Source organism: Xenopus laevis, chromosome 5L, assembly GCF_017654675.1.
Source record: "Xenopus laevis strain J_2021 chromosome 5L, Xenopus_laevis_v10.1, whole genome shotgun sequence".
Classification (NCBI taxonomy): Eukaryota; Metazoa; Chordata; class Amphibia; order Anura; family Pipidae; genus Xenopus; species Xenopus laevis.
In genome coordinates, this window is record NC_054379.1 from 148,256,456 (window position 1) to 148,281,580 (window position 25,125).

At 39.4% G+C, this 25,125-nt stretch overlaps 1 protein-coding gene across 6 annotated transcripts in view; it reads right to left on the minus strand.

Moving 5' to 3' along the window:
• kidins220.L (kinase D-interacting substrate 220kDa L homeolog) overlaps positions 1 to 25,125 on the minus strand; it is a 116,008-nt gene that overhangs the window by 74,305 nt on the left and 16,578 nt on the right. For 5 of the 6 annotated variants that reach the window (XM_041563541.1, XM_041563539.1, XM_041563542.1 and 2 more), the window contains exons 8-22: positions 23,798 to 23,995; positions 23,476 to 23,574; positions 22,385 to 22,483; positions 22,117 to 22,215; positions 17,086 to 17,263; positions 16,610 to 16,774; positions 15,721 to 15,900; positions 14,822 to 14,987; positions 14,567 to 14,718; positions 11,746 to 12,035; positions 10,369 to 10,509; positions 6,816 to 7,062; positions 6,055 to 6,143; positions 5,405 to 5,549; positions 1,847 to 2,009 (exon numbers count right to left, since the gene is read on the minus strand). In XM_041563541.1, the coding sequence (XP_041419475.1) occupies positions 1,847 to 2,009; positions 5,405 to 5,549; positions 6,055 to 6,143; positions 6,816 to 7,062; positions 10,369 to 10,509; positions 11,746 to 12,035; positions 14,567 to 14,718; positions 14,822 to 14,987; positions 15,721 to 15,900; positions 16,610 to 16,774; positions 17,086 to 17,263; positions 22,117 to 22,215; positions 22,385 to 22,483; positions 23,476 to 23,574; positions 23,798 to 23,995 (2,411 nt within the window). The remainder of the gene's footprint in view (positions 1 to 1,846; positions 2,010 to 5,404; positions 5,550 to 6,054; positions 6,144 to 6,815; positions 7,063 to 10,368; positions 10,510 to 11,745; positions 12,036 to 14,566; positions 14,719 to 14,821; positions 14,988 to 15,720; positions 15,901 to 16,609; positions 16,775 to 17,085; positions 17,264 to 22,116; positions 22,216 to 22,384; positions 22,484 to 23,475; positions 23,575 to 23,797; positions 23,996 to 25,125) is intronic. The other variant, XM_041563540.1, reaches the window with a different exon arrangement.

Sequence of the window (25,125 nt, forward strand, 5' to 3'; positions counted from 1 at the left end):
CTAAAGTTTCGGTACATGCGCAGTTGGAGTAAATTTCTGGTCCCTTACCACTGAGCATGCACTGAAAGTCACGGAGATTTCCGAAAAGGGGGGGGAGGGTCTACCCAGGGGGGGGGGGTTTAAACTACGGGTTGAATTCTCCTTTAAATAGGTTGCTTTTTTTCAATAGGGTCAGTGATCCCCATTTGAAAGCTGGAAAGAGTCAGAAGAAGGCAAATTGAAGACCAATTGAGAAGTTGCTTAGAATTCTATAACATAGTAAAAGTCTACTTAAATGTGAATTGCTTTTTTTACTGTGCTCTGATCTGTTCAGCAAAGGACCAATAACAAACATTTCTTTAACAGCGTCAATTTTAATAGGCTTTAGCAAGGTGGGTCCGTGCCTTGTGGTTCTAATTGAACTTGTCTCCATACGGTATCAAATACATTGCATGCTTATGAATAAATGATAATAATAGGCTCCACCTAGTACCTCTACCCCACCCCAAATAGCATAAGCTGTTTATTAAAATGTGCAAAAGTAGGTACTAAAAGATTCCCTATGAAAAATACCTACACTATTAATGCAGGGTTGTTTCTAGGATGCTGGAAGCTGAAGTTCAGCATGTTGTTATGTGACCGTTTTTATGTTCTAGAGAGTAAGAAAGATGAAAATGTCTGGGTTGCTGTCCCTCAAACCTGTTATATAATTATCTTATATTCCTGCATACATTTTATGCAGCTCACACATATTCATAGAGTTGCTGACAAAATAAAATAATTAACAAGAAATTCTGGTTGCCCAGTGATTTTTTTTTCAGCATTATACAGCACTGCCATCTGCTGGCACTGTTGCGCCAAATTTCCACTACATGAAGGAGTTTCTGAACTTATATAGCTCTATCAGGGCCAAATCAATAGCTATGATAAAATATCACAGCAAATTACTTTTGATTCCCTTTGTAACGTACAAATGAAAAGAATGATAAGGCCCTTTGAATCAGAGTCAGATATAAGGCAAATTCTGAGCCCTTAGGGGTAAGGGCACACAGGGAGATTCGGGGAGATTTAGTCGTCTGGCGACTAATCGCCTCTTCTTCTGGGCAACAATCTGCCTTCCCCTAACTTCCCGCCGGCTATAATGAAGAATTGCCAGCGGTATGGGAAGTCACCCAAACGAAGCACTGCGAGCACCATATCACTGCCGATTTTTCATCATAGCCGGTGGGAAGTTAGGGGAAGGCAGATCGGGAAGATTGTTGCCCAGAAGAAGAGGCAATTAGTCGCCAGGTGACTAAATCTCCCAGAATATCCCCGTGTGCCCTTACCCTTAGAGGATAGGCCTCTAAGTGGATAATGGGATATGTTCAAAGCCAGCTTGATAGCTGCAGGTTGGACATCCCTGATTTATGTAACGTCACCAGCACCCAGATGTGACAAAGCAGGACACTAAAAATTCGGGATTTATTATATACCAAGGATGGAAAAAGTCTGAATCCGAAAATCCACCATCTCAGACCTGCCGAGGTTGCATATAAGTCAACGGGAGAAGCCCCAAAGATATCTTGATCAGCGCTGGTTTTTTTCCAGCAAAAGAAAATTTTCGGGAAAGTGTATTTGATAAATAAGGAGAAAAAAAAACGGTGCAGATTTGGTGGGAGTAGTTTTCAGAAAATATTGAGATAAATTCGACAAATTCGGATAAATGGGCCTCCCGGTCTTGGGCATAATACAGACATGCATTTGCATATACACTGCTGCCAATAAATTCAGCCTACCCAATGTATACAGCTGAAGGAGGAATTGTACCAATGATGAAACAGATCATTAGAACCAAAAAACATAAGGCAGTAAATTTACAAAATACCTTTCGTAAATAGTTTTCAAAGTAGACTGATCAGGGACCCCCTCGGTCTCCTCCAGGTACAGGATCAGCCAAGATGTTCTGTATGGCCACTGCTCTGTCAGGTTGATCCAAGAGGCCAGTCTGTCCCAGTGAAAACTAATCTGGTTGGCTCTGAGTAATCGCCCTGCAGTAGAAAATACTGGCGTTAGTCTTGGAACACAACAGAACCTTGGGTAGCTGGCACCTACACATATAAGCAGGCCCAGTGCTATTTAAAGGGGTTATTCACCTTTAAGTTAAGGTTTAATATGATGTAGGGAGTGATATTCTGAGACAATTTGCCATTGATTTTCATTTTTTATCATTTCTGGTCAGGGGAAGGCAGTTCGGGGAGATTAGTCATACTGAAAAATAGGAGATTTGTGGCCAGGCGACTAATCTCCCCGAATCTGAGCATGTGTCTCTGCCCTTACAGAGCACTTGTTTTTATATGGGGTCAGTGACCCCCATTTGAAAGCTGCCAAGAGTCACTAGAAGAAGACAATTAAAAAAACAATATAGAATAAATAATGAAGACCAATGTCAAAGTTGCTTAGAAGTGGCCTTTATATAACATACTAAAAGTGATCTTGAAGGTGAACTACCCCTTTAAAAAAAAAAAAAAAAAAAAAAGGTCAGATTGAGAGGCCACTTGGTGAATCTTAATGGGTACCCAGCAATTGCAAAATACACTCTATCGGAAGTATTTCAATTACTTTGCTTGGGTATCTATGTATCTGCAATATGTTTCTTACCTTGGAAACTGCTGAAGCTGTGCTTATAAGTTTATACACATAGATCGTAAGCAAAAGTGCAGGGAAATAACTCAGGGTGAATTCAGCTGATCCGTTTAGATTATAGAGATTGCAAGTACGTAGCGGATTGTATTTGGCAATTACAGCGCTGGTGCTAGGCTGCACATTACTGTTTCCTGCCCTGGAATTTATGAGATTGGTTTGCTGACTGGAATTTTAATTACAATGTCATTCAGAACCTGAAGCTGCTCTCTATTTCCCAGGAGGGGACAGCCCTGAGTAATCTGTTGTTTGTTTGCAGAGAATTACACCCTTTGTGTTTCTTATCTGTCACAAAGTAAATAATGATCTCTTCATTCTTGGTCAGTGTTCTTTGAGATACTGAAAATACTTGTATGGATGAATTTGAATGAGGGTCCCCAAATAGTAAGATTGTTACTCACAATATTAGGGAAGAGGCCCAGGTGCAGCGCCCTGAGCCCTCAGCACGAGGAGCGGATAAACCGAATATACTATGGAGTAGGCACTCAAATGAAGGCAATCTTCCACCAGGTAGTAAAGCAAAGTGATGAAGTTTATTGTGTCCACAGCCATACACATTTCATGTTACAAACACTTAAAGGGATCCTGGCATCGGAAAACATGTTTTTTTTCAAAACGCATCAGTTAATAGTGCTGCTCCATCAGAATTCTGCACTGAAATCCATTTCTCAGAAGAGCAAACAGATTTTTTTATATTCAATTTTGAAATCTGACATGGGGCTAGACATTTTGTCAATTTCCCAGCTGCCCCTGGTCATGTGACTTGTGCCTGCACTTTAGGAGAGAAATGCTTTCTGGCAGGCTGCTGATTTTCCTTCTCAATGTAACTGAATGTGTCTCAGTGGGACATGGGTTTTTACTATTGAGTGCTGTTCTTTGATCTACCAGGCAGCTGTTATCTCGTGTTAAGGTGGCCATACACGGGCCGATAAAAGCTGCCGACAGACCGTGTCGGCAGCTTATTGGCCCGTGTATGGGGCCCCCCGACGGGCTTCACCGATCGAGATCTGGCCAGATCTCGATCGGATGGGACAGAAAATCCAGTCGGATCGCGGCCGCATCTATTCGTTGATGCGGTCCCGCGATCCGACCGCCCATTTGGGCATCATTAGGATCCGATCGTTGGGCCCTAGGGCCCACGATCGGATCAGCCTGATATTGCCCACCTCAAGGTGGGCATATCGGAGGGAGATCCGCTCGTTTGGCGACATCGCCAAACGAGCGGATCTCTCCATGTATGGCCACCTTTAGGTAGCTGTTATCTGGTTACCTTCCCATTGTTCTGTTGTTAGGCTGCTTAGGGGAAGGGAGGGGTGATATCACTCCAACTTGAAGTACAGCAGTAAAGAGTGATTGAAGTTTATCAGAGCACAAGTCACATGACTTGGGGCAGCTGGGAAATTGACAAAATGTCTAGCACCATGTCAGATTTCAAAATTGAATATAAAATAATCTGTTTGCTCTTTTGAGAAATGGATTTCAGTGCAGAATTCTGCTGGATCAGCACTATTAACTGATGCTTTTTGAAAATAAAATTTTCCCCATGACAGTATCCCTTTAAGCTGTCAAACTTTCGTTCTGTCAGGGCAGAACAACGTCTAAGTGTTTGTAACATGAAATGCGTAAGGCTGTGGACACTTCTTCACTTTGCTTTACTACCTGGTGGAAGATTGCTTTAATTTGAATGTCTGCTGCCCAGTATATACTGAAAATACTCTCTTATTTGGATTGCATTTATCGGCAGGACGAGAATCAGGCTATGGGCACACAGGCTGTTATTAGCGTCTGTTGTTAGCCGGTGTATTTTTGCAGGCTGAGAGAAGCATATCAGTCACACACAGCGGAGCTGAAGCTGAGGTTAGCATTTGGGTTGACCTCCTGTGTGCCCATAGCCTAAGCAAGAGTTAGCATTGTGTGCCTGTACCCAGGCTGATGCAATGGTTCTGAGTGCAGGCAAGGTAAGGGTGGCGGATGGCTGCATAGGGGCTGTTTCTTGGCTTGTGTTTTTCAGCAGACTGAGTATCAGCGGCTGAGTGTCATTACCCTTACGCTCGCCATGCATGGGCCAGTAAAAGTGGACAACTTGGCCACTCCAGACAGATTCAGCAGCCTATCAGTCCATGTATGGGGCTCTCAAAAAGGTTGCACACCAAAAAGAGCCAGACACCTATCAGACAGGGCTGTAAATCCCATCAGGTAATAACCACATTAGTGTGCAGATGCAGTCCTTATCCAGTGGGTCTCTACAGAGAGATCTGCTCATTTTCTACCTCACCAGGCAATATAACAAGCAGCATTTCCATAGCAACACTTGCAAGTTACAGAGTTGTGAGGTCCACTGGCAGTCTATGGTCAACAACACTACACCTACACTAGTATTATCAGAGCAGCCTTCCCAACCCAAAACACATGGCTTTGAAAGTAGTCAGCTCCTAACAAAATAACTATTTGTTGCTTTTCCAGCATACCCACAATAATCCTTTCTACTAATGATAACTAGCAAAGCAATGGATGTACAACACTGGCAAAAAAGCTGTATATGCTCTCTGGATGCAGATACTTTCCAGCGGAACAAGGTATTAAATTAGGTATGGGAACTTCGATAATCCAGATTTGTCTTTGAAGATAAAAATTAGAACGTTATTAAAAAAAATGTAGAATACAATATTGTGCGTGAACTAAAACCTTTAAATGACGTGTTAAAAATAAAAAGTGTATATTATGGGTTGTTTTTCTGCATTACCTGTTACTGAAACAATATTCAATAATCTTCTCATTGTCTGAGGGCTGATGTCGCTGAACCAGTCCTCTGTTACCAGCAGCTTGGTTAGGTCAAAGGACATCTGCCTTGTCATGGTGCGCTGCATCTGCCTTCTTCTATAGGTATCCTGGCAAAGGAAAACATCTGAATAAATGCAATTTATCAGAAGCAACAGATATCAAATATAATCCACAAACACTCCAGAGGCCTAGGGATACAAAGGGCTATCCTAGATATTGCGCTGTACTGCCTACTCTGAATAACTCTCAGATGGGATTCATCATCCAGAAATACAGTATCCAGAAAGCTCTGAATTACAAAAAGGCCGTTTCCCATAGATTACATTGTATCCAAATAATCCAGATTTTTTTTAAACAATTTCCTTTTTCTCTGTAATAATAAAACAGTGCCTTGTACTTGATCCCAACTAAGATATAATTAATCCTTATTAGAAGCAAAACCAGCCTATTGGGTTTATTTAAGATTTTCTAGTAGACAAGGTATGAAGATCCAAATTAATAGAGAATCCAGAGAACCCCAGGTCCTGAACATTCTGGATAACAGGTACCGTACCTGTAGTGTGTTGTGGGGGCTTTTAACAAAATAGATATACAAAGGATATATTCTCTTACCCTTCTGTTTAGAGCAGTTTTGCTGCCAAGTTTTGAAGCCTCCGCCAGACTGTGCTGGGAGACCCTTCTATCCAGATCTTCATGACCTGCTATAAAGAGAAGCAAAAACCCCATTACTTAAAGGCTCCAATAAGAATGTCCACAATGATGCTCTAAAAGATTTTTGTTACATATCAAAAAAAATGGAGGATTGATGCAGCCTTATAGCCCCCAGCATGCACAAGAGCTCCGTATATCTCCCCTGTATGATATCAAAATGTGTGAAATAAAGGATAACTGGGCCCAACAATCAAAGCTATGTAATGTCATAGTTTCAATAGTTGTCCCACCCATCAGATTGCCATAGTGGCATGAACAAGAACTACAAGTAAAGAAAATACAACTCTTAGCTGGCACAGACTGGACCACATTACTGCACCTTTTTAGACAAGCGAAGTCCAGATTGTGTCAGCCAAGAGTTGTATTTTCACAAAGTTTACTCCTCAAGCTCTAGCATGTGCACCAGGACCCAATGTTCATGATTGGTCAATACTGTATTTACTGGGGTTGTGATTGGAAGGGCCACACAATCCTTAGAGAGCTGCCGTTCAATTTAATAGGCAATGCAAGCCAATTATAGGGAGCCAAACGATTCCCATGACATTATTTCTATATAGTTACATCTCATAATGTGCTGTATAACCTAGGAGGCCCACAGTCTCATTGAATCATCTAAATCTATTGCTCACAATTAAATCATTAGTCATAAGATAACAGCTCACCTGAACCACTCTCCATATAGCCCACATCTCCATTGGTGGCTGTTATCGAACACAGCTTTTTGGCATTGCTGAGGCCGCGGCTGTTGAGAAAGACGGGCAGGTGGACAATGTTGCGCATATAGTCGTGCCCATTGATGTTGGAATCTCTCAGCACGCTGTTGAGATTCTGATTGATGGCCTTGATAATAATGTGAGGGTCACTGGCGAAGATTGCGATAAATGGCCCCTTGGAAAACAGGATCCGAACCTTTAAGAAATCAAATGAAAAACAAGAAAACAGGTGAGAAGGGTATTTTATTCGGGGCATGGGCAACCTTTGGGCTCTGCAAATGTTCCAACCATGTTGCTCAAAGCTAGAGGAGTACAAGATCTTCCACATGTCTGATTTAAATTAAATCCAGATGGGGTGCTCCTGAGGCAGCTGGCACTGGTATTCAATATATAGGGAAAAAGGCAGATTGTCATCAATTAATTCCATAATAAAAGAAAACGTAGTCTTAAGGAGAAGAAAAGCTACAAAGCAGTTTATTGTCAATAGATTAGCCACAATAGGGCAAGCTATAACATTATATTTATTTTTATTCTGTAGAATGCTTTACCATACCTGAGTTAACAGCTCTAGAAGCTCTCTGTTTGTTTAGGATAGCAGCTGCCATATTAGCTTGGTGCAACATCACTTACTGCCTGAGTCTCGCCCTGCTCACTCATAGCTTTGGGCTCAGATTACAACAGGGAGGGGAGGAGGGAGAGGGAAAAGGGAGCAAACTGAGCATGCTCAAGTCCTAGCCCTGGAGGTTTAAGCTGAAAACAGGAAGTCTGATACAGAAGCCCATGTGTACATAATAGAAGGAAAGAAAAGCTGTGTTTATTTTTCAGAACTCAGAGCAGCATTACTTTAAGGGTTTACTGGTGTATTTATATAGACCTATCTGATAAAGCTTACTTAATTTTAGCCTTTCCATCTCCTTTAAGCAACTTCCTAATATTACGAATAGAATTGAAACTCTTGCAACAAAGTAGAACTAGCTAGCTCAGCGCTTTTAACTTATTACATGTAGTGGGCCAATTATTTTTCATACAGTCTGTTCGGGGGCCAGATTAAATTAAAATATTATACAGTGAAGCCTATGGAGCATTTCAGCAGACTGGGGGCTTTTGGAAAGTCACATCTGGCCTGTGGGCCTCCAGAGAGTCAGATAACGTAAACAAACACTGCTTTACATTGTAGTCCCATTTACTGACAAGTTTTAATTCATGTACATTGGAAAGTGGCTTAGAATTACATTTTCAGATGCTAAAAAACTGTTTCTTGGTGGCGATCATTTTCATGGAATGAAAAAACCCCAAAACTACTACCTGCCTCTCCTTCTACAATACTGAAACTGCTATGTATGTGTGTTTTGTGTGTCCATTTAATCTCCAGAGGACAGGGGTATTGCAGGTCCTTCTCCAACATGGCAGAATTCCATTGTAGAGAGCCCTGCTATTTTATAGACTCCCTTTAATGAACGTGCACCTGAAGGAGGAGCGGCAGAAGATGAACGAGCACTTAACGTTATAGATATTGCCCTATAATGAGATGTTTCTCGCCAATGACCCTGCGGGGATTCAGGGAAAGCCTATTACCCAGAAAATATACGGCTCTGTAACACAACAATTCTGCCAGAGTGGAGAGCAGAAGAATGCGCTTTCCAATTTTTCATTTTCCCCTTCGCCGTTTCATTAGGAGATCTGTCACTCTGTATGACAGCCCTCTAGGCACAAATACACAAACTAGTTGTAAAACCGCTTGCAATCGGCTATCATTTCAGAAATAATAGTCATGTAGATCATTTGCGCAACTTCCAATACTGTTAATTACGCCAGTAAAACGGTTACAAAGCAGCAGTGTGACAGGCTCCCTAGCTAGAGCAGCGCGAGTGCTTTCACAGGCTGTAATTAAAAGGCAATGCTTCTGCAAAACTGTTCGGCGCCCTCATTTGTTACCTAGAAAGCTTTCAGATCATTTGTTCTCATTTCATTTCGTCCGCCGTGCTTTGTATCTTTTCCACTCCATTGTTCTGGGAGGTGGAAAGAGAAGTCTAAACTGAGAAAATTACCTGTGTCGCTGCTGTAGATATAAACAAAGTATATTTTGTGCGCTTTGGGGCACCTGTAAGATATTTTCAATAGATGCCGATGTTACGTCGCCATTCCATTCCTGATCGTAAGGTCAAGTTCTAAAATAATGGTATAACTGCAGGTGCATGGTGGGTAGACCAACCAAAATCTAATATATTATTATTATATATTATTATATTATTTAATATATTCCAGTGAGCCCATTCAATCACTTTAGTGACCGTTAGTGGGTCCAGAATGGCATGAGCTTGTAAACCCCCAAATGCAATGATAACATGGGGAATTAAAACTGGTGTGTTAGGGAGCTGCTATCTCGTTACCTTCCCATTATTCTGTTATTAGGCTGCTATGCCAAACTGCAATGCGCTCAGAGGTCATTGCGATCACTGGCGGTAACTACGTTGACGAACCAGCTTACGTGAGCGGTAATTTCTGCGAGTTGCGAATTTTCTGGCGGCAAGTTAAGTTTGAAAATATTTATGCTATATAATAGTCTTGTTTTATGGCGTTTATTATGGCATGATTTATGGCCAGATATATATCTTCAAAACTTTATAGATATCATCAACAACACAGTAAACAGATTTCACCCAATCAAACATGTATTCATCATATAAATCCACATTTCAATACATCCAGTCACAAGACTTACCCCCTGCCAATAGAATCATATAACAAAAAATCATAAACAAGTTTTACCAATCAATCTATATAAATGTAGTTTAGGCCAGGATTCGGCCTTTTTCAGCAGGATTCGGCCGAATCCTTCTACCCGGCCGAACCGAATCCTAATTTGCATATGCTAATTAGGGGCGGGGGGTAAATTGTGTGTCTTTTTGTCACAAAACAAGGAAGTAAAAAATGTTTTCCCCTTCCCACCCCTAATTTGCATATACAAATTAGGATTCGGATTCTGTATCTTTCACCAAGTATTCGGGGGTTCGGCTAATCCCTAATAGAATTATTCTGATGTTAATCTTGTTAATTATTTACTCCACATCCGCATTATTTGCAATTGCTAATACAGGTATGGGGTCCGTTATTCAGAAACCCATTACACAGAAAGCTCCAAAATATGGAAAAGGTAATCTCCCATAGGCTCTTGTACTTGATGGTAACTAAACTGCATGGACCCATATTGGAGGCAAAAGCAGTCCTTGATTTTAGTAAACATAGTATGGAGATCCCAGGTCCGGGGAATTTTGGATAACAAGTCCTATACTTGTATAACAGATAATTGTTCTTGCTTGTGAGACAAAATTATAAATGCTGTCAAATGTACATTTCAGTAATGTTAATAAAGCAAAATACAGTAGTAATAAATGGGAAAACTCAGTAAAAAAACGGAGTTGTGCAGCAAAAAGCAAGTAAAATACAAGTGCATTAATGTAAAGGTTGTTGTGCTATGTCTAAAGGAAAGAGAAAGACTTACCGTGTCTAGCATATGCAGAACTTTATCCTGCTCACAGGCATCCAGCCCATCAATGATTACCACAAGCCTGGTCTGGTTTTGGGTGAAACTATCTATGGTTTTTGCCATTTTAGCCATCAACTCTACTTCCCATTTCAAAACCTAAGAAATAAAAGAAAGAAGAAAAAAAAAAAGTCTTTATGGACTACAAGACCAACTATTCTGAAACTTGGGAGCCAAAGACAGTTCCCCATGCGGCACCATGATCTCTTTAAATACTGCAATAGAAAATTAAAAATAAGGTGCATAACTACTTAAATTTTTCGGGTTAAGTAGCCAATTCTCTGATATAATTTGGGCCCCCCTAAGAAAAGATTAAAGGAATGTAAAGGCAAAAATATAAAATCCCATTTTAGATAGAAACCTATCTCCAATATACTTTAATTAAATAATGTTTACGATTTTTATAAGAAACCTGACTGTATGTAGTGAGATTCTCACTTCATTTACGTGCTCTGATTGTTGTGCATCGAAACTTCAGACGGTACCTAACTGCTCTGCAGGGAAACGATCATACTTTCAAACAGCAGGGGGGGGGCCTACCTCTTTAGCAGCTTTGTTTGTACCCCTGTAGAACAGCCGGTGACCGTGTAGAGATCCGCAGCAGAGCAAGTAAAACGACGTGGGAATTTCACTGCATATAGTTAGGTTTATTATGAAAATGATACAGATTTATTATTGGGATAGGTCTCTATTTCAGTTCATAAAGTAAAAATGGGATTTTATTTTGCCTTTACATCCTTTTTTAATGTTTCCAACTCCAGCTGCAGGGACAAAGATCATGGAGCCAGATTTAAATAGATAAACTGGGATTCTATTTGGAGGATTATTTTGCTGCAGCCACTGGTTCTGCAGAGTTGTAGAAAGTTTGTATTAAACAATACAAAAACTATAAAATGCACATTAGATTATATGACAACACAGGACCCAGTGCAGTCTGTATATTCTGATTATTAATCAGTCGTGCTGTGTTGACTTCTATGGCAGATATTATTTAACGTGTGCTGTTTTGATAATTTATGATGATCCCTAAGCTTAACCTCCCAACTGCAGCCCAGCCCACACTGAGCATGTGCATGGTCTTGGTCTTGCAAAGATGTTTAACAAAGTTACAAGATGGTGACCCCCTGTGGCCAACTTTGAAAGAATAAATCAATTGTTTTATTAGGCTTCTGGTGCAGTAAGTTTGTGTTTATGTTTAGTATACAAAATACAGAATTTCTAGCATTCTAATTTAGACTTTAGTTTTTAATAGACACATGAAAGATTAATGTCTGTCTGAGACAGTATAGTGTGCTTGGAAATGGCTGCACGTAGAATTCCGTGGTGACATTTTACCTTCATAAATCCTTCACTTTTCAGTTTGTGCAGTTTGGAAGCTGCACTGTGGAGCCGCTTGCGCTGAGAGTTCAGTATGGAATCCATTACTTGCCACCATGTGCGGCAATTCAGCACAAACACCAGGCCCAACACACAAGCCACGGCTATAAGGATAGAATTCACTGTCATATTCTTGGGATCCACTTTAAAGATCGCCAGCAGGAGAACGCCGGAAAAGATGCATAACGTGATAAAGATGAAGATTACAAATGAGGGCAGACAACAAGTTTTTTTCCATTTCTTTTTCCCTGAAATATAATAAATATAGATCATTAATTAAAAAGCAAGAACCCTATATAGGTTTTATTAGAAGAGTGATGCAAAAAGTTAATATCCAGTTTTACTAGATAATGCATGCCCAGCATAGGCTTCTATATTCACAAAGGAAAACTATGGAAAAATACCCAATGTTCCTCTTATACATATCAAACACTCAGCAGGGGGACCCCCTTTCCACATTCAATAGCCAAGTGTTATTATGACAGACTGCCAAGTAGCAGTTATCACTGGCAGCAGTGTTGCATAAAAAGTGGGAAGTGGGGGGAAGTGGCTGTACATGAGCTAGGACCAGTGATTCTCCGCAAGTGCCGGCTGCTCCCCTTCAATTATACAGGCAGGGCAGATTTTGATACAAAAGCAAAACCTTGCGTTTCGTGCTGAAATCCGCAGGGTCCGCCTGCACCCAAGCACAGACAATGCTTTTGGGTGCATGCAGAGCAGGAAAGCAGCTTGTGTGGCAAAACACAGGCCGAGATCCATAATAGTCTAGCCCTAACCTTAGGGCTTTAGAACTTTAGATTCAGAGAGATTTAGTCGCCAGGTGACTAATCGCCTCTTCTGCGGGGCAACAATCTCCCGAACTGCCTTCCGCCTGCTATAATGAGAAAACGCCAGCGCCAATGCACTCGTGGTGCTTCGATTTCCGAAGTTGCCAGAAGTTTCCTTGTGAGTAGAGGCGATTAGTAGCAGGCGACTAAATCTCCCCAATCTGCCCGTGTGCTAGCTCCCTTATGTCTTAATAGAAAAAAAAAAAGAGAACACTTGAACCTCTGATGTTGAAATGCAAATGTGGGTGGATATGAGCTGCTGATTCATTGGCAGTTGATTAGCCTTTGTATGGACCCAAATCAATCCCCTTTTCCTAAGGATATCTGACTGGGGAATTCAGACAATGATAAGGGACAGGGGAAAATTCAGTTAGCTGAAGGCAACATCAAATAGATCAATCATTGCCCAACAATGGCAAAATTAAGCAACATAGCGCCCATACACAGAGTTGGCTGCAACTGCTGCTCCTTGAAATTATGTGTTATTAGGTGCACTTATGTTAAACATAAGTCTCTGTATGGTTCCAGGTGTTTGGACGGGCACCAGTTGCTAGTTAAAATAAAGCACCTGCCTAATAGTGTTTTAGAAGTGATGAAGCATTAATGCATGCATGTGGTGGGCTAAATATCTGCTTAACTCAGCGGCTGTATTTTGCCTCTTATAGGACTACATCTCTCTACTTAAGATAGTCTGTACAGTTTCTCAAATAATCAAGTTTATGTTCACTATTCCTCTCTCAGCATCTGTTTCTCCTCATTCTGTCTTGATTCAGGAGTTGGGTGTCGGATGAATATTCCAATATATCTCATAGGGGGGCTCCTTTTGCCTAGAAGATGTATTAAAGCTCACGCTATTGCAGACTTTGTGCAAACGGTAGTTATTTTGTTAGATTTTGTTTGTACTGGAATCAGTTATTTGAGTGAGCTCTAATTCATCTCCTAGGAAAGGAAGCCCCCCTATAAGATATGTTGGCTCTAACTGTCAATTTCTATCTGACACCCAACATTAAGACAGAAAAAAGATAAACTTGATTATTTCAGAAACAATGCAGAATTTTTAATTGATTATGTTTAGAAATGTTCTTACTTCAGTATGATGAGGCTTGTATTAAATTTTCTTTTTTGCGATTGTTCCCCTTTAAATGTATTTGCGCCTCTCCAAATCATAACCTCCATGTAACTTTTACGGCCCCTGTCAGGCTCTGTGCTCCATAGTCTGTTTTATAACAACAACAAGTTTGAAAGCACTGCTCTATATTTAACCCATGGATACATTTTATACAGTTAATAAGTTGCACACTAGACTTTGTTTGCAGTAGTGTCACTAGAGGGGGACGGGCCCTGGTGCGTGACGCTCAGCGGGGCCCCGCCCCCCTCCGTACGGCCGCATTTGTCAGTGGCGCACGGACTGCCGGGGGCCCCGAGGGGGTGCGGGCCCTGGCCCACTCGCACCCCCTGCTCCCCCAGTAGTTCCACCACTGTTTGTTTGTATACAAACTGTGCAACCACAATGTCCACTTTCCTCCTACTCTGAAAGCAGATTCAATAAGGTTTTTGAAATTGGGCAGGGGGCAGAAATGGACCAATTGTGGAGAGGAAGCGATTGATAAAAAATAAGCAATGAGGCACTAATGAAGAGATCTTATTTACCCCGAGATGCATTCCACCTATTGCACAACACAACAAGTATTTTCAGAGAACAAGTACATCAACAATCCTTATATTTGCTCTATTTCTGTTGTGTTATAGCAATGTAGAATATATTATTTGACTGGGTGACTTTGTTTAACCACCATATTTGAAGGAACATGTATTACTACAATCTTATGTTGGAAAAATGTACTGTCACTTTATTTAAGTGTTTTAATTGCCAGTAAGTATCTGCTTTTGTATCTCATGCTGGAATATCAAACAATATCCAAGGGAAAAAGCCCACAGCATGACTCTCTCACCTTGTGTTTCCTCTGTTTTGAACACTCTGAAGAGCCGTGTGGCTAAGAAACCAAACTCCCTCTCACAAGCATCAGAGAGTGTGGCTATCATTTCAGCCATGGATGTTTCTCCCCCTACACTAGAGAGCCGATTGTAGTCTGTGAAAAGGAACCTGGATGAATAGAAACGGGTTAATTTGTAAATGGTAGTTTGACTTTTATTCTATGATAGAAATTCTCAGATCTATAAAATCTGCAAGAAAAGAGAGGTCTTACCTGACTGGCAAAGCTTTAGTGGTTTGCTCAGGAAGTTCTGGGGGATTCACAAACATGAGTTTTAGGAGTAATTCCAGGTACCCAATTTGTCTTGCCAGTCTGGTACTTAGCACCCAAGCCCAGTTCCAGTTTTCTCCTTCTTGTCTTCCCCCGAAGTAGATGGCAGCTGCAGACAGCAGGAATTTAACACTATAGTAGATGTCAAAATATCCCCATTTCTTCCCAATGATATTTCAGCAAAGCTCTAGATCAGATTTTGGCAGCTTGCAGTAATATAAACGTGTGAAAATATACTATACCATTAACAAGCAGCTGAAGAACCTAAATCCCTCCATATCATGCAAGAAGGAAACCAATCCTTAAAAATATTTTAAAGGGGCTGCTCACCTTTAAATTAACCTTTAGTATGATATAGAGAGTGATATTCTGAGACAAAATTTCAATTGGTTATAATTTTTTATTATGTGTTTTTTTTTACTTATTTAGCTGTTTAATTTACCAGCTCTCGTGCTTGCAATTTCAGCAATCTGGTTGCTATGGCCCATATTACCCTAGCATTGATTTGAATAAGAGGTTGGAATGTGAATAGGAGAGGCCCAAATAGAATGATTAGTAATAAAAAGTAACAATAACTACATTTGTAGCCTTACAGAGCATGTATTTATTAGATGGGGTCAGTGACCCCCATTTCAAAGCTGGAAAGAATCAGAAGAAGGCAAATAATTAAGAAACTGTACAAAATAAATAGTGACCATCAACTGACCAGTTGCTTAGAATTGGCCATTCTATAACATACTAAAATTTAATGCAAAGGTGAACCAACCCGTTTAATCCACAAGTTAAACATTATACTGTATCCCCTTAAACAGAAGACCATGTCATTCCCAGCACAAACTCACCGAAGAATATGTAGAGCACAGCCAACAAGCTGAGTGCCACAGATATGCCCAGTTTTGTATCGACTGTAAAGGAAAGCAGCAGTCCAATGGTACTACAGAGCAGCAGGATGAAAAAAACAATGAGCCAAGAAAACTGGAACAAAGGCTCTATCTGCTGGCCTGCAAAGGTCTTCATCTCGTCTAAAGAGAAAAAAAGCAACATTATTAGCATGTGTCAAAGGTAGGGATGCACCGAATCCAGGATTCGGTTCGGAATTCAACCTTTTTAGGCAGGATTCAGATTTGGCCGAATCCTTCCGCCCAGCCGAATCAAACCCTAATTTGCATATGCAAATTAGGGCTGGGGAGAGAAATCGTGTGACTTTTTGTCACAAAACAAGGAAGTAAAAATGTTTACCCCTTCCCACCCCCAACACGCATATGCAAATTAGGATTCGGATCTGGTCGAATCTTTCGTGAAGGATTCGGGGGTTCGGCCGAATCCAAAATAGTGGATTCAGGGCATCCCTTAAGGACAGCAAACCAGCCAAAATAGTGGCCTGTATTCATACACGCTGGTTCTCATACAGCAGCTACTCTCTGCTTGAATCTGAATAAATATTAAATAATGGATTCTTGTGATGTGTATGACAAAGGGTTTTTCCAAACGTATTCAGGCGATACTAATAAATATTTAATATCAATTTATTAACTGGGTTTATTTTTATACCATATTTGCAGCCAGTGGAAACAGTTGTGCTTCAGGCCCATTATAGCAATGTAAAAACACGGTCCCTTTACAATATACACTGTCACGGACAGGCTCATTTCTGTGTTGTTCTGCCTAGGCGGGCTGCACTAGGACAAAACCATTTTTAAGTATACTGTAAGCTTTCATATGTCAAATTACCTTCAAGCTTTTTTAGGAGGAATGATTTTCCACTTCCCCACTGAGCATACAGTCCAACACAGATTGGGGGCTGCATAGTGGGTTCACTGAGTATATCAGCAAGAGCACTGCTGTACAGATCATACCCAAGCAAATCACCATCAGACTCTGTGGGAGAAAGGTGTCCTATAGGAAAAAATGTACAATAAGTGAGAATTGTATATAGTCAGCACAGTTTTAGCTCTTTGAGATCTCTACAACAATAGAAATATGTCCTACAAAGAACCTCCATTTTCTACCCCTGTTTAACTACCTCTCCAGCAACCTCGCTGATTTAGCAACAACAGCCCTCTCTTTTTAACGATTACATTTGGGCACAAACAGGAAAGACAATTGTATACAATACAATCACAAAATATAAATGTAGCAGACCTTACTCAAGCAACCACCCGAAATTAATGGAATCCAATCATTACAAAGAAAGCTCGGATACTCACTAGCACCAAATATCTGAGTCAGGATGCTCTTTTGATGGCTGCAATCTATGTTGTAAGGGGTCTCTCCTGCCTTGTTAGGCCTGTACAGCAATCGTCCATCCTTGGGATTTCGAAGCAAAAGCTCTGCAAGTTTTCGGCTTCTGCCCCTGATTGCAATATGAAGGGGGGTGTCTCCTTTCTGCAAGAATCAAGAAAGATGTAAGTGTGCTAAATTCCAGCCAGGCTCTATTTGTAATTAGTTTGTACAATGGCCCTTGAAAATTTGTGAAACCTGAATTTTCAATACTTCTGCAAAAATATCTATCTCTCGATCTATATATTTCGATATATATATATATATATAAATATACCAATAGTTTCCAGACCAGCACTCACTTTTGTGTCCCTACTGGGACCTTTTTCAAGGATGATGAAGGTCCCGAGAGGGACCGAAACATTGGGCACAGATACTATGCAACAATAAAAGATTATACTTTTTACACAAAAGGGAGTGCTGGTCTGGAAACTATTGGTGTATACACGATTTACCGTGCACCCCTCCTTCTATTAAGATTGGCTTTGGAGTGCAGATACTCGTCTGAAAGTTATATAGATCTATGATTTGTAAAGAAATGAGGAGAGCACTCTGCAAGCATATAATGCTGTGGTTATCTTTTTATTGCTTGACTACTTGTACACGACATGTTTCGGGCCTATATGCCCTTTATCAAGTGTTACAAGTGTAACACTTGATAAAGGGCATATAGCCCCGAAACATGTCGTGTACAAGTAGTCAAGCAATAAAAAGATAACCACAGCATTATATGCTTGCAGAGTGCTCTCCTCATTTCTTTACAAATCAAGTTACAGATATCAGGATACCGGTGACCTGATCGAGGAAAGTTGCACCCCTTTTCCTGAACCAAGCGGGCGGAGCGTTTTGGGATATTATACTTTCCTTATATAGATCTCTCTCTTTCTCTCTCTCTCTGTGTATATACTATATATATATATATATATATATATATATATATATATATATCTCTCTCTTTTTGTGTTAGTTACAGTTCAGTTGTGCAAAAATAGGTTTCCCAGGGGGCTATATGTTGGAGTGCTGGGGTAAATTTCTATTAATTTGTATATCAAGCCGTACCCACGTGCACCCAATAAAAAGGGATTGAGCTGCATTTTTTTTGATTTAATTATATTATATATGGGGAGGTGGCGCTCTCCTTGATGCTTGCTCTCCCAACCCCCGCTTAATGGTGTCTTTGGAAGAGATCATGCTAGACAAAGAGAAAAGCAGGTATGATCTTTCTCCCCCCAAAGATAATACTTTTTTCACTTAGGATAGGACTGACGCACGGACACTGCCTTGACGGGGCGCGTCAGCTTATGCATGCTTTGTACAAACTTTGTAACTAAAAGTGTCTCTTTTTGTGTTAGTTACAGTTCAGTTGTGCAAAAATAGGTTTCCCAGGGGGCTATATGTTGGAGTGCTGGGGTAAATTTCTATTAATTGGTATATCAAGCCGTACCCACGTGCACCCAATAAAAAGGGATTGAGCTGCATTTTTTTTTGATTTAATTATATATATATATATATATATATATATTTATATATATATATATATATATATGCAGATTACAGGGTGGAATCCCTACAGAGAGTATGAACAAGAATGCACTATGTCACTTCCCCTGCTGGACTATAAAGAACGTTATGGACTTTGTATGCACTTTTACACCATTGTTTCACATGGCTTGAGAAAGAGCCTTTCTGGCTCGAAACGAACGTCGCTGTTACGAATGTGCACATATATGGTGATGTAACTCTTTTTACTATTTAATACAAAATATTGAGCATTTATGGCGAGTGCTGTTCTTTACTCGAAATATATATATATATATATATATATATATATATATATATATATATATTTATATATATATATATATATATATATATATATATATATATATATATATATAGAGACACAATAATTTTATTGCCCCTTATATACAACACTTAAAACCTGGCTGGCAAGAATCAAAAATTAATCAATACAGATTCATAAAATTAAATAAAATGTAATAGTCATTACTGAAACCAGTTATCCAGAAAGCTCTAAATTATGGAAAGGCTGTCTCCCATAGTTTCCATTTTATCCAAATAATCAAAATTTTAAAAAATTATTTTCTTTTGTCTGTAATAATAAAACAGTATCTTGTCCTTGATCCCAACTAAGATATAATTATTCCTTATTGGAAGCAAACCCAGCTTATTGGGTTTATTTAATGTCTACATGATTTTCTACTAGACTTAAGGTATGAAGATCCAAATTACGGAGCATTCTGGATAACGGGTCCCCTAAACTGTACTTTATTTACTGAGGAAATTCATTCAAAGTTACATATTTGAGCATAGCACAATGTTTTAAATGTTATGTATGCTTCAATGGACCACAGCAGTTGATACGGTTAAGATTTTATTTAATATTCCAGGTCCAATGTTATTCATTAAAAAAATGTGGAAGGGCTGTTGAATATGGCACCTGACTACAGCTGCTGCCTCGGTGAGTAAGCAAGGGGGAAAACCCAGTAACATCTTTGTGTCCGTTGTTCAGCTAAAGGAACTTTTCACCTTATGCCACTGCCCCTCAGTTTATAAAAAAGAGATTATTATTATTAACATGTATTTATATAGCGCCAACATATTGCGTAGCACTGAGATATGCTTGCTTTATGCATTGATGAAAAACATTGCATGATTTATACTCACTATGTGTCTTAAAAGAAACCTCAGTAAACTTTACCCAGTTCTAGAAAAGACATTAACATTAAAGGGGATCTGAAATAGGAGAAAAGAAGGAAAGCATCCCCGTCTTTTTAATCAGAAAAAACACAAAAAGTTATATATTATCACTCATATTGCTTCTCTTAACCCAGATTATAGGAGATTCCTTATCTGCATTCTTGTTTTACTGTTTTCACTATAAATGCTCTGGAATGTGTGTGTTTTTTTTTAGAAAAGATAGCCTCTCAATCTAGCTAGTTAAAATAGAATTGAGACCACAGTTCCAGAAGCACTGACTTCTCCTCCTTTGTGGGGTCCCGCAATTAGTAAAACAATCCGCTAGAAAATACGGGACTTCTCCACCCATCTACCAATTTCCTTTTCCTACCTTTTCTTGGAATCAGAGATATTAACAATTGCACTTTAATTAATTCATAAGTGAATTGATCACAATTGGTGGCACTTTACCATCCTTATTGGTGTTTTAGTTGGTTGCTAGTAATTTATTAATTAATGCTAAATGAATTGTTCATGAGTTAGAAATTACTAAGTATACACAATATTTAAAAGGAAAATTAATTGTGTCTTAGTTTTACCCTATTTAATGCTATTTTATTGAGGTTAAGCACTAGCACTTTGTGGGATGAATTATTAAGGGGGAACCTAAAGATACAGAATCACGAGATTAAATGGTTTAATTGAAATTAAATCACATAGTGATATTATATAACTTTTTGGTTTTTTTCTGATTAAAAAGACGGGGATACTTTCCTTCTTTTCTCCTATACAAAAATTGAATACTGACAGAAGTCAGATCCCCGCTTTTTAGTTAACTTTATATATCTGAATTTAGATCATTCCCTTTTTTTATTGAAATATTAAAGGGGATCTATCGCGAAAATGTAAATTTAATATAAGCTTCCTAAAGTAAGAAACGTTCTAAATACAATCAATTAAATATTCTGCATTTTTATTCACTATTCCTCTCACTATTCCTCTCTCTGTTTCTCTTCGTTCTGTCTTCATGCAGCAGTTGGGTGTCAGATGAATGATCCAATATATCTTATAGGGGGGGATGGCTTCCTTTCCTAGCAGATGTGTTAGAGCTCACTCAAATAGCTGATTTCAGTACAAACAAAATCACTGCCTTTTGCACAAATTCTGCATGTAGAGAGACAGGATTTCTGGTGATTTTAATAGAGTGAGCTCTAATACATCTTCTAGACAAAAACAGCCCCTCTTTAAGATATATAGGATCATTCATCAGACACCCAACTCCTGGATGAAAACAAAATGAGGAGAAACAGATGCGGAGAGAGGAATAGTGAAGATAAACTTGATTATTTCAGAAATGGTACAGAATTATTTTTTTTTAAGTTTTTATTTTTATTTTAAACATTTACAAAACCAATAGAAATCAGAGAAGAAGAAGAAACAAGTTATAAGAACGAAGGTAGAGAGGTGAGGTGAGGCAGAGGTACAAGTTGTCATATACATTATTCTGTATGAGTTTAGATGTACTTAAACAGTTTGGATATTTAGCCAGGTACCCCAAATAGCTTCAAATTTTTCTGGGCAACCTCTAGCTAGATAGGTCAGTTTCTGGTTTGAGAGAGAGTCATTTATCAGTTTTTGCCAATATTGTATTGAAGGGGAGTTCTGGTGAGCGAATATTTGGTAATGCAAGCTTTTCACTTAAGTATTGAAGTACTGCACCCCAGAATCTCTGGGTTACCGGACAGGACCAGAATATATGGAACATGGTGCCAATTTCCACTCTACACTTGGGGCAGTGATCTGATACTGTTTTCATTAATTTTTGCCAGGCGATAAGGGGTTAAGAAGAATTTTATTTGTATGAACCTGTCCCTCATAGTGATGAATAGTTCCGTTACAAGCTTAAGAGCATCCTTCCATTTTTCTTCATCCAGGTCGGGGATATCTCTTTGCCATTTGTCCCTAACTCTCTCAAGGGGAGAGGGACCAGTGGTAGATAGTATAGTGTATATACAGGTCTAGCCTGCATAAATAGGTCTCAAGTGTTGTCACCTCCAGGTTTACAGGCCTTACTGGAAGGTACAGAATTTTTAATTGATTGTATTTAGAAAGTTTCTTATTCAAGTATGCTGAAGCTAATATTACCTTTTCATTTCCGCAATAGTTCCCCTTTAAAATACATCGGAAGCAACTTGTTTTATAATACGAACCAGGCCCTTTGACAAGTTCTGACAAGTAATACCCACTGCACGGTTTACCTTATCAACTGCAGAAACCTTAGCTCCTTTATCAAGCAAAAGCTCCACCACTTCAATGCTTCTCATCTTTGTTGCCTTTATAAGCGGAGTTTCTCCATCCTGGGCATAAACAGAAAAATGTGTATCAGACCTACAGTTCCCATTCATACACACAACAGAATCGGATATTGCCATACTAAATATCAAGATAGTTTTTGTTTAAGATGTCAATATATAAAAAAAAAGGCATTTCTGGGATAAAGATTGTTGCCATAATAAGACACTTTACCTTGGTAGAAAACTCTGTATCTGGGTTGCATTGCAGGATGTCCCGTACCATAATGGCATTGCCTTTCTCCACGGCCCAGTATAAGGCTGTTTTGTTATCCTAAACCATAAGCAAATCAACAAATCAGCTAAATGGACTACAGGAATATACCTTAAAGAAGCCACACAACGTCTAAACAAATTTAGAAAAATAATAATTTAGAAGAATAATTTAGAACAATAAGAGAAGTTATAAGAATAAAATAAAAACAGGTGAGCATTATGGGCGAGTTAGTGGCTAACAACATGAATTAATGTATTTGTATTTACTGCTTCAGTGAAGAATTCATAAACCAAATTAAAAAGTATTTCTATACATACAAATGGCAAATATGCACCACCCAGCAGAGAAAAGCAAGTGCAGCAAGCATTTCTATGCAGTTTAAATTTGGTTTAAAGGAGAACTAAAGCATAACTAAAGGAGTTGGCTAGAAATGTTATACATTATGTTTTGGGCTTCTGTACCAGCTCAAGGTAACCACAGTCCTTTAGCAGTAAAGATGTGTCTCCAAAGATGCCCCAGTAGCTCCCCATCTTCTTTTCTGCTGATTCATTGCACATGCTCTGTGCTGCTGTCACTTACTGAGCTTAGGGACACACTCATAATACTGTACACATAGAATAGAAATGTCACAATATAAGGCTGATTAGTAATTAATACCGATAATTACTACATGGCAGCACAGAAACCAGTGCAATAAGCATCAGAATTTAATAATCAGCCCTGTAGCATCAGCTTATATTACAGACCAATCTCATTTTCTGCTGGATAATTAGTGACGACCCCTAAGCTTAGCTTCTCAACAGCTGCTCAGAGCCCACTGAGCATGTGAGTGTCACAGACACTTTCCAAGATGGTGACCCCCTGTGACAAGTTTGAAGTCCTGGATCATTGAGCTATTGACAAGCTGAAACTTTAGGCTGATGAAATAAGTTCAGTATATAAAATATGGCATTTTAACCATTCATTTGTAGGGTTTAGATTTCCTTTAAATGATATAGTGAGCAACAGTTTGTTGTATCCAGAGCATAGAAATATAAGAATGTCCTTACCTGTCCTCTAATATCAATGTCCGCATACTTGTTCAGTAGGGCCCTAACGATCTCCACATGCCCTCCTCGAACAGCTCCAATCAGAACAGTGTCTCCATTCTGCAAAGTCAAAATAATCAGTGTCCTTTACTCTTCCAAAGCAGTTAAGAATCATCAATAACTACTTTGTACTATTTTTGGCTTTTCCACAATTGGTGCAAGACGCTATATATGAGTCACTTGCTCGCACTATTTGCAAGTAAAATGTACATATATCCTCTTCGGCAAAAAAGGATTTTAGTAGAAAAGGTCACTTACGAAGTCGTTCTGAATTGACACTTACGCGATCTGGGATGTTGACATAGGTTCCTGCATCTAAAAGGTCTTGCACAATTTCAGTGTGCCCCTCCTTTGCTGCGATGGCAAGCGCTGTATTCCCATCTTTGTCTGTCAAGTTCACATTAGGGTTCCTCTTGAGAATCTCCTTTACTGTGTCCGTGAAACCACCTTTAACTGAAACAATGAGGGCAGTTATGGAGTTCTGTAAAAAAAAAAAAAAAAAAACATACAAATCAAATACAATCAGATTTTTCTTGACCACTGAACTGTAACTCAAAACCATGTATGTATTTTTAGACTTATCACAGTTTTTGATCAGCTCAGGTCTACAAGTCCTTGCGTGAAGCCCAGAACTGGCAGCTCTCAGGCTACATGTGGCAGTTACAAGTCACTGCATGATGGCTTTTTCTGCCTTCCACCATATGTGACATGAATGAATTTTATATATGTGGTCCATGGACTACACAGTTCCCAGCATGAAATAAATGAAAATAAGTAAACATGCGCAACAGATTCTGTAATCACGGAACTGCTGTAAATAGGGATTTGATACAATGGGGGTCATTTATCAACACTGGGAAAATTTGCCCATGGGCGGTTACCCATGGCAACCAAATGGTTGCATTTATTGTTCTACTTGCAGCTGCTTGGAAAAAGCAAAGCACTGATTGGTTGCTATGGGTTACTGCCCACGGGCAAATTTGCCCATTGTTGATAAATGAGCCCCAATATGTCATCCTCCATCTGGAAATAGCTACGGTTTGACATGTCCATCCCCGAAATCATGATAAAGCATAAGAAAGCATTGGGACCTAAAATTGCACTGCTTTCAACATATTCAAACAAGTTATCTTATGGTTCTCTTTGGCACAAAAGGAATTGTTTGATTGTCACCACTGATGCCAAAAACATTGGGAAAAATAAAGTAGGGATGCACCGAATCCACAATCTTGGATTCAGCCAAATCCCTGAATCCTTGGTGAAAGATTTGGCCGAATACCGAACCGAATCAGAATTCTAATTTAGGGGTAGGAAAGGAAAAAGTGGAAAAAAATCTTCTTTTGTGACGAAAAGTCACATGATTTCCCTACCCGCCACCCTAATGTACATATGCAAATTAGGATTCGATTCAGTCAGGCACAAGGCTTCAGCCGAATCCGAATCCTGCTGAAAAAGGCTGAATCATGCCCGAATCCTGGATTCAGTGCATCCCTAAATAAAGTGCCTCTGCATCAGAAAAATAAGACATAGGGCAGGTTGTTTGGCCTTTTGTTTGTCCATCTCAATAGAAATCCTCTGGACCCACAAACTAAATAAAAATGTCAGCCATTA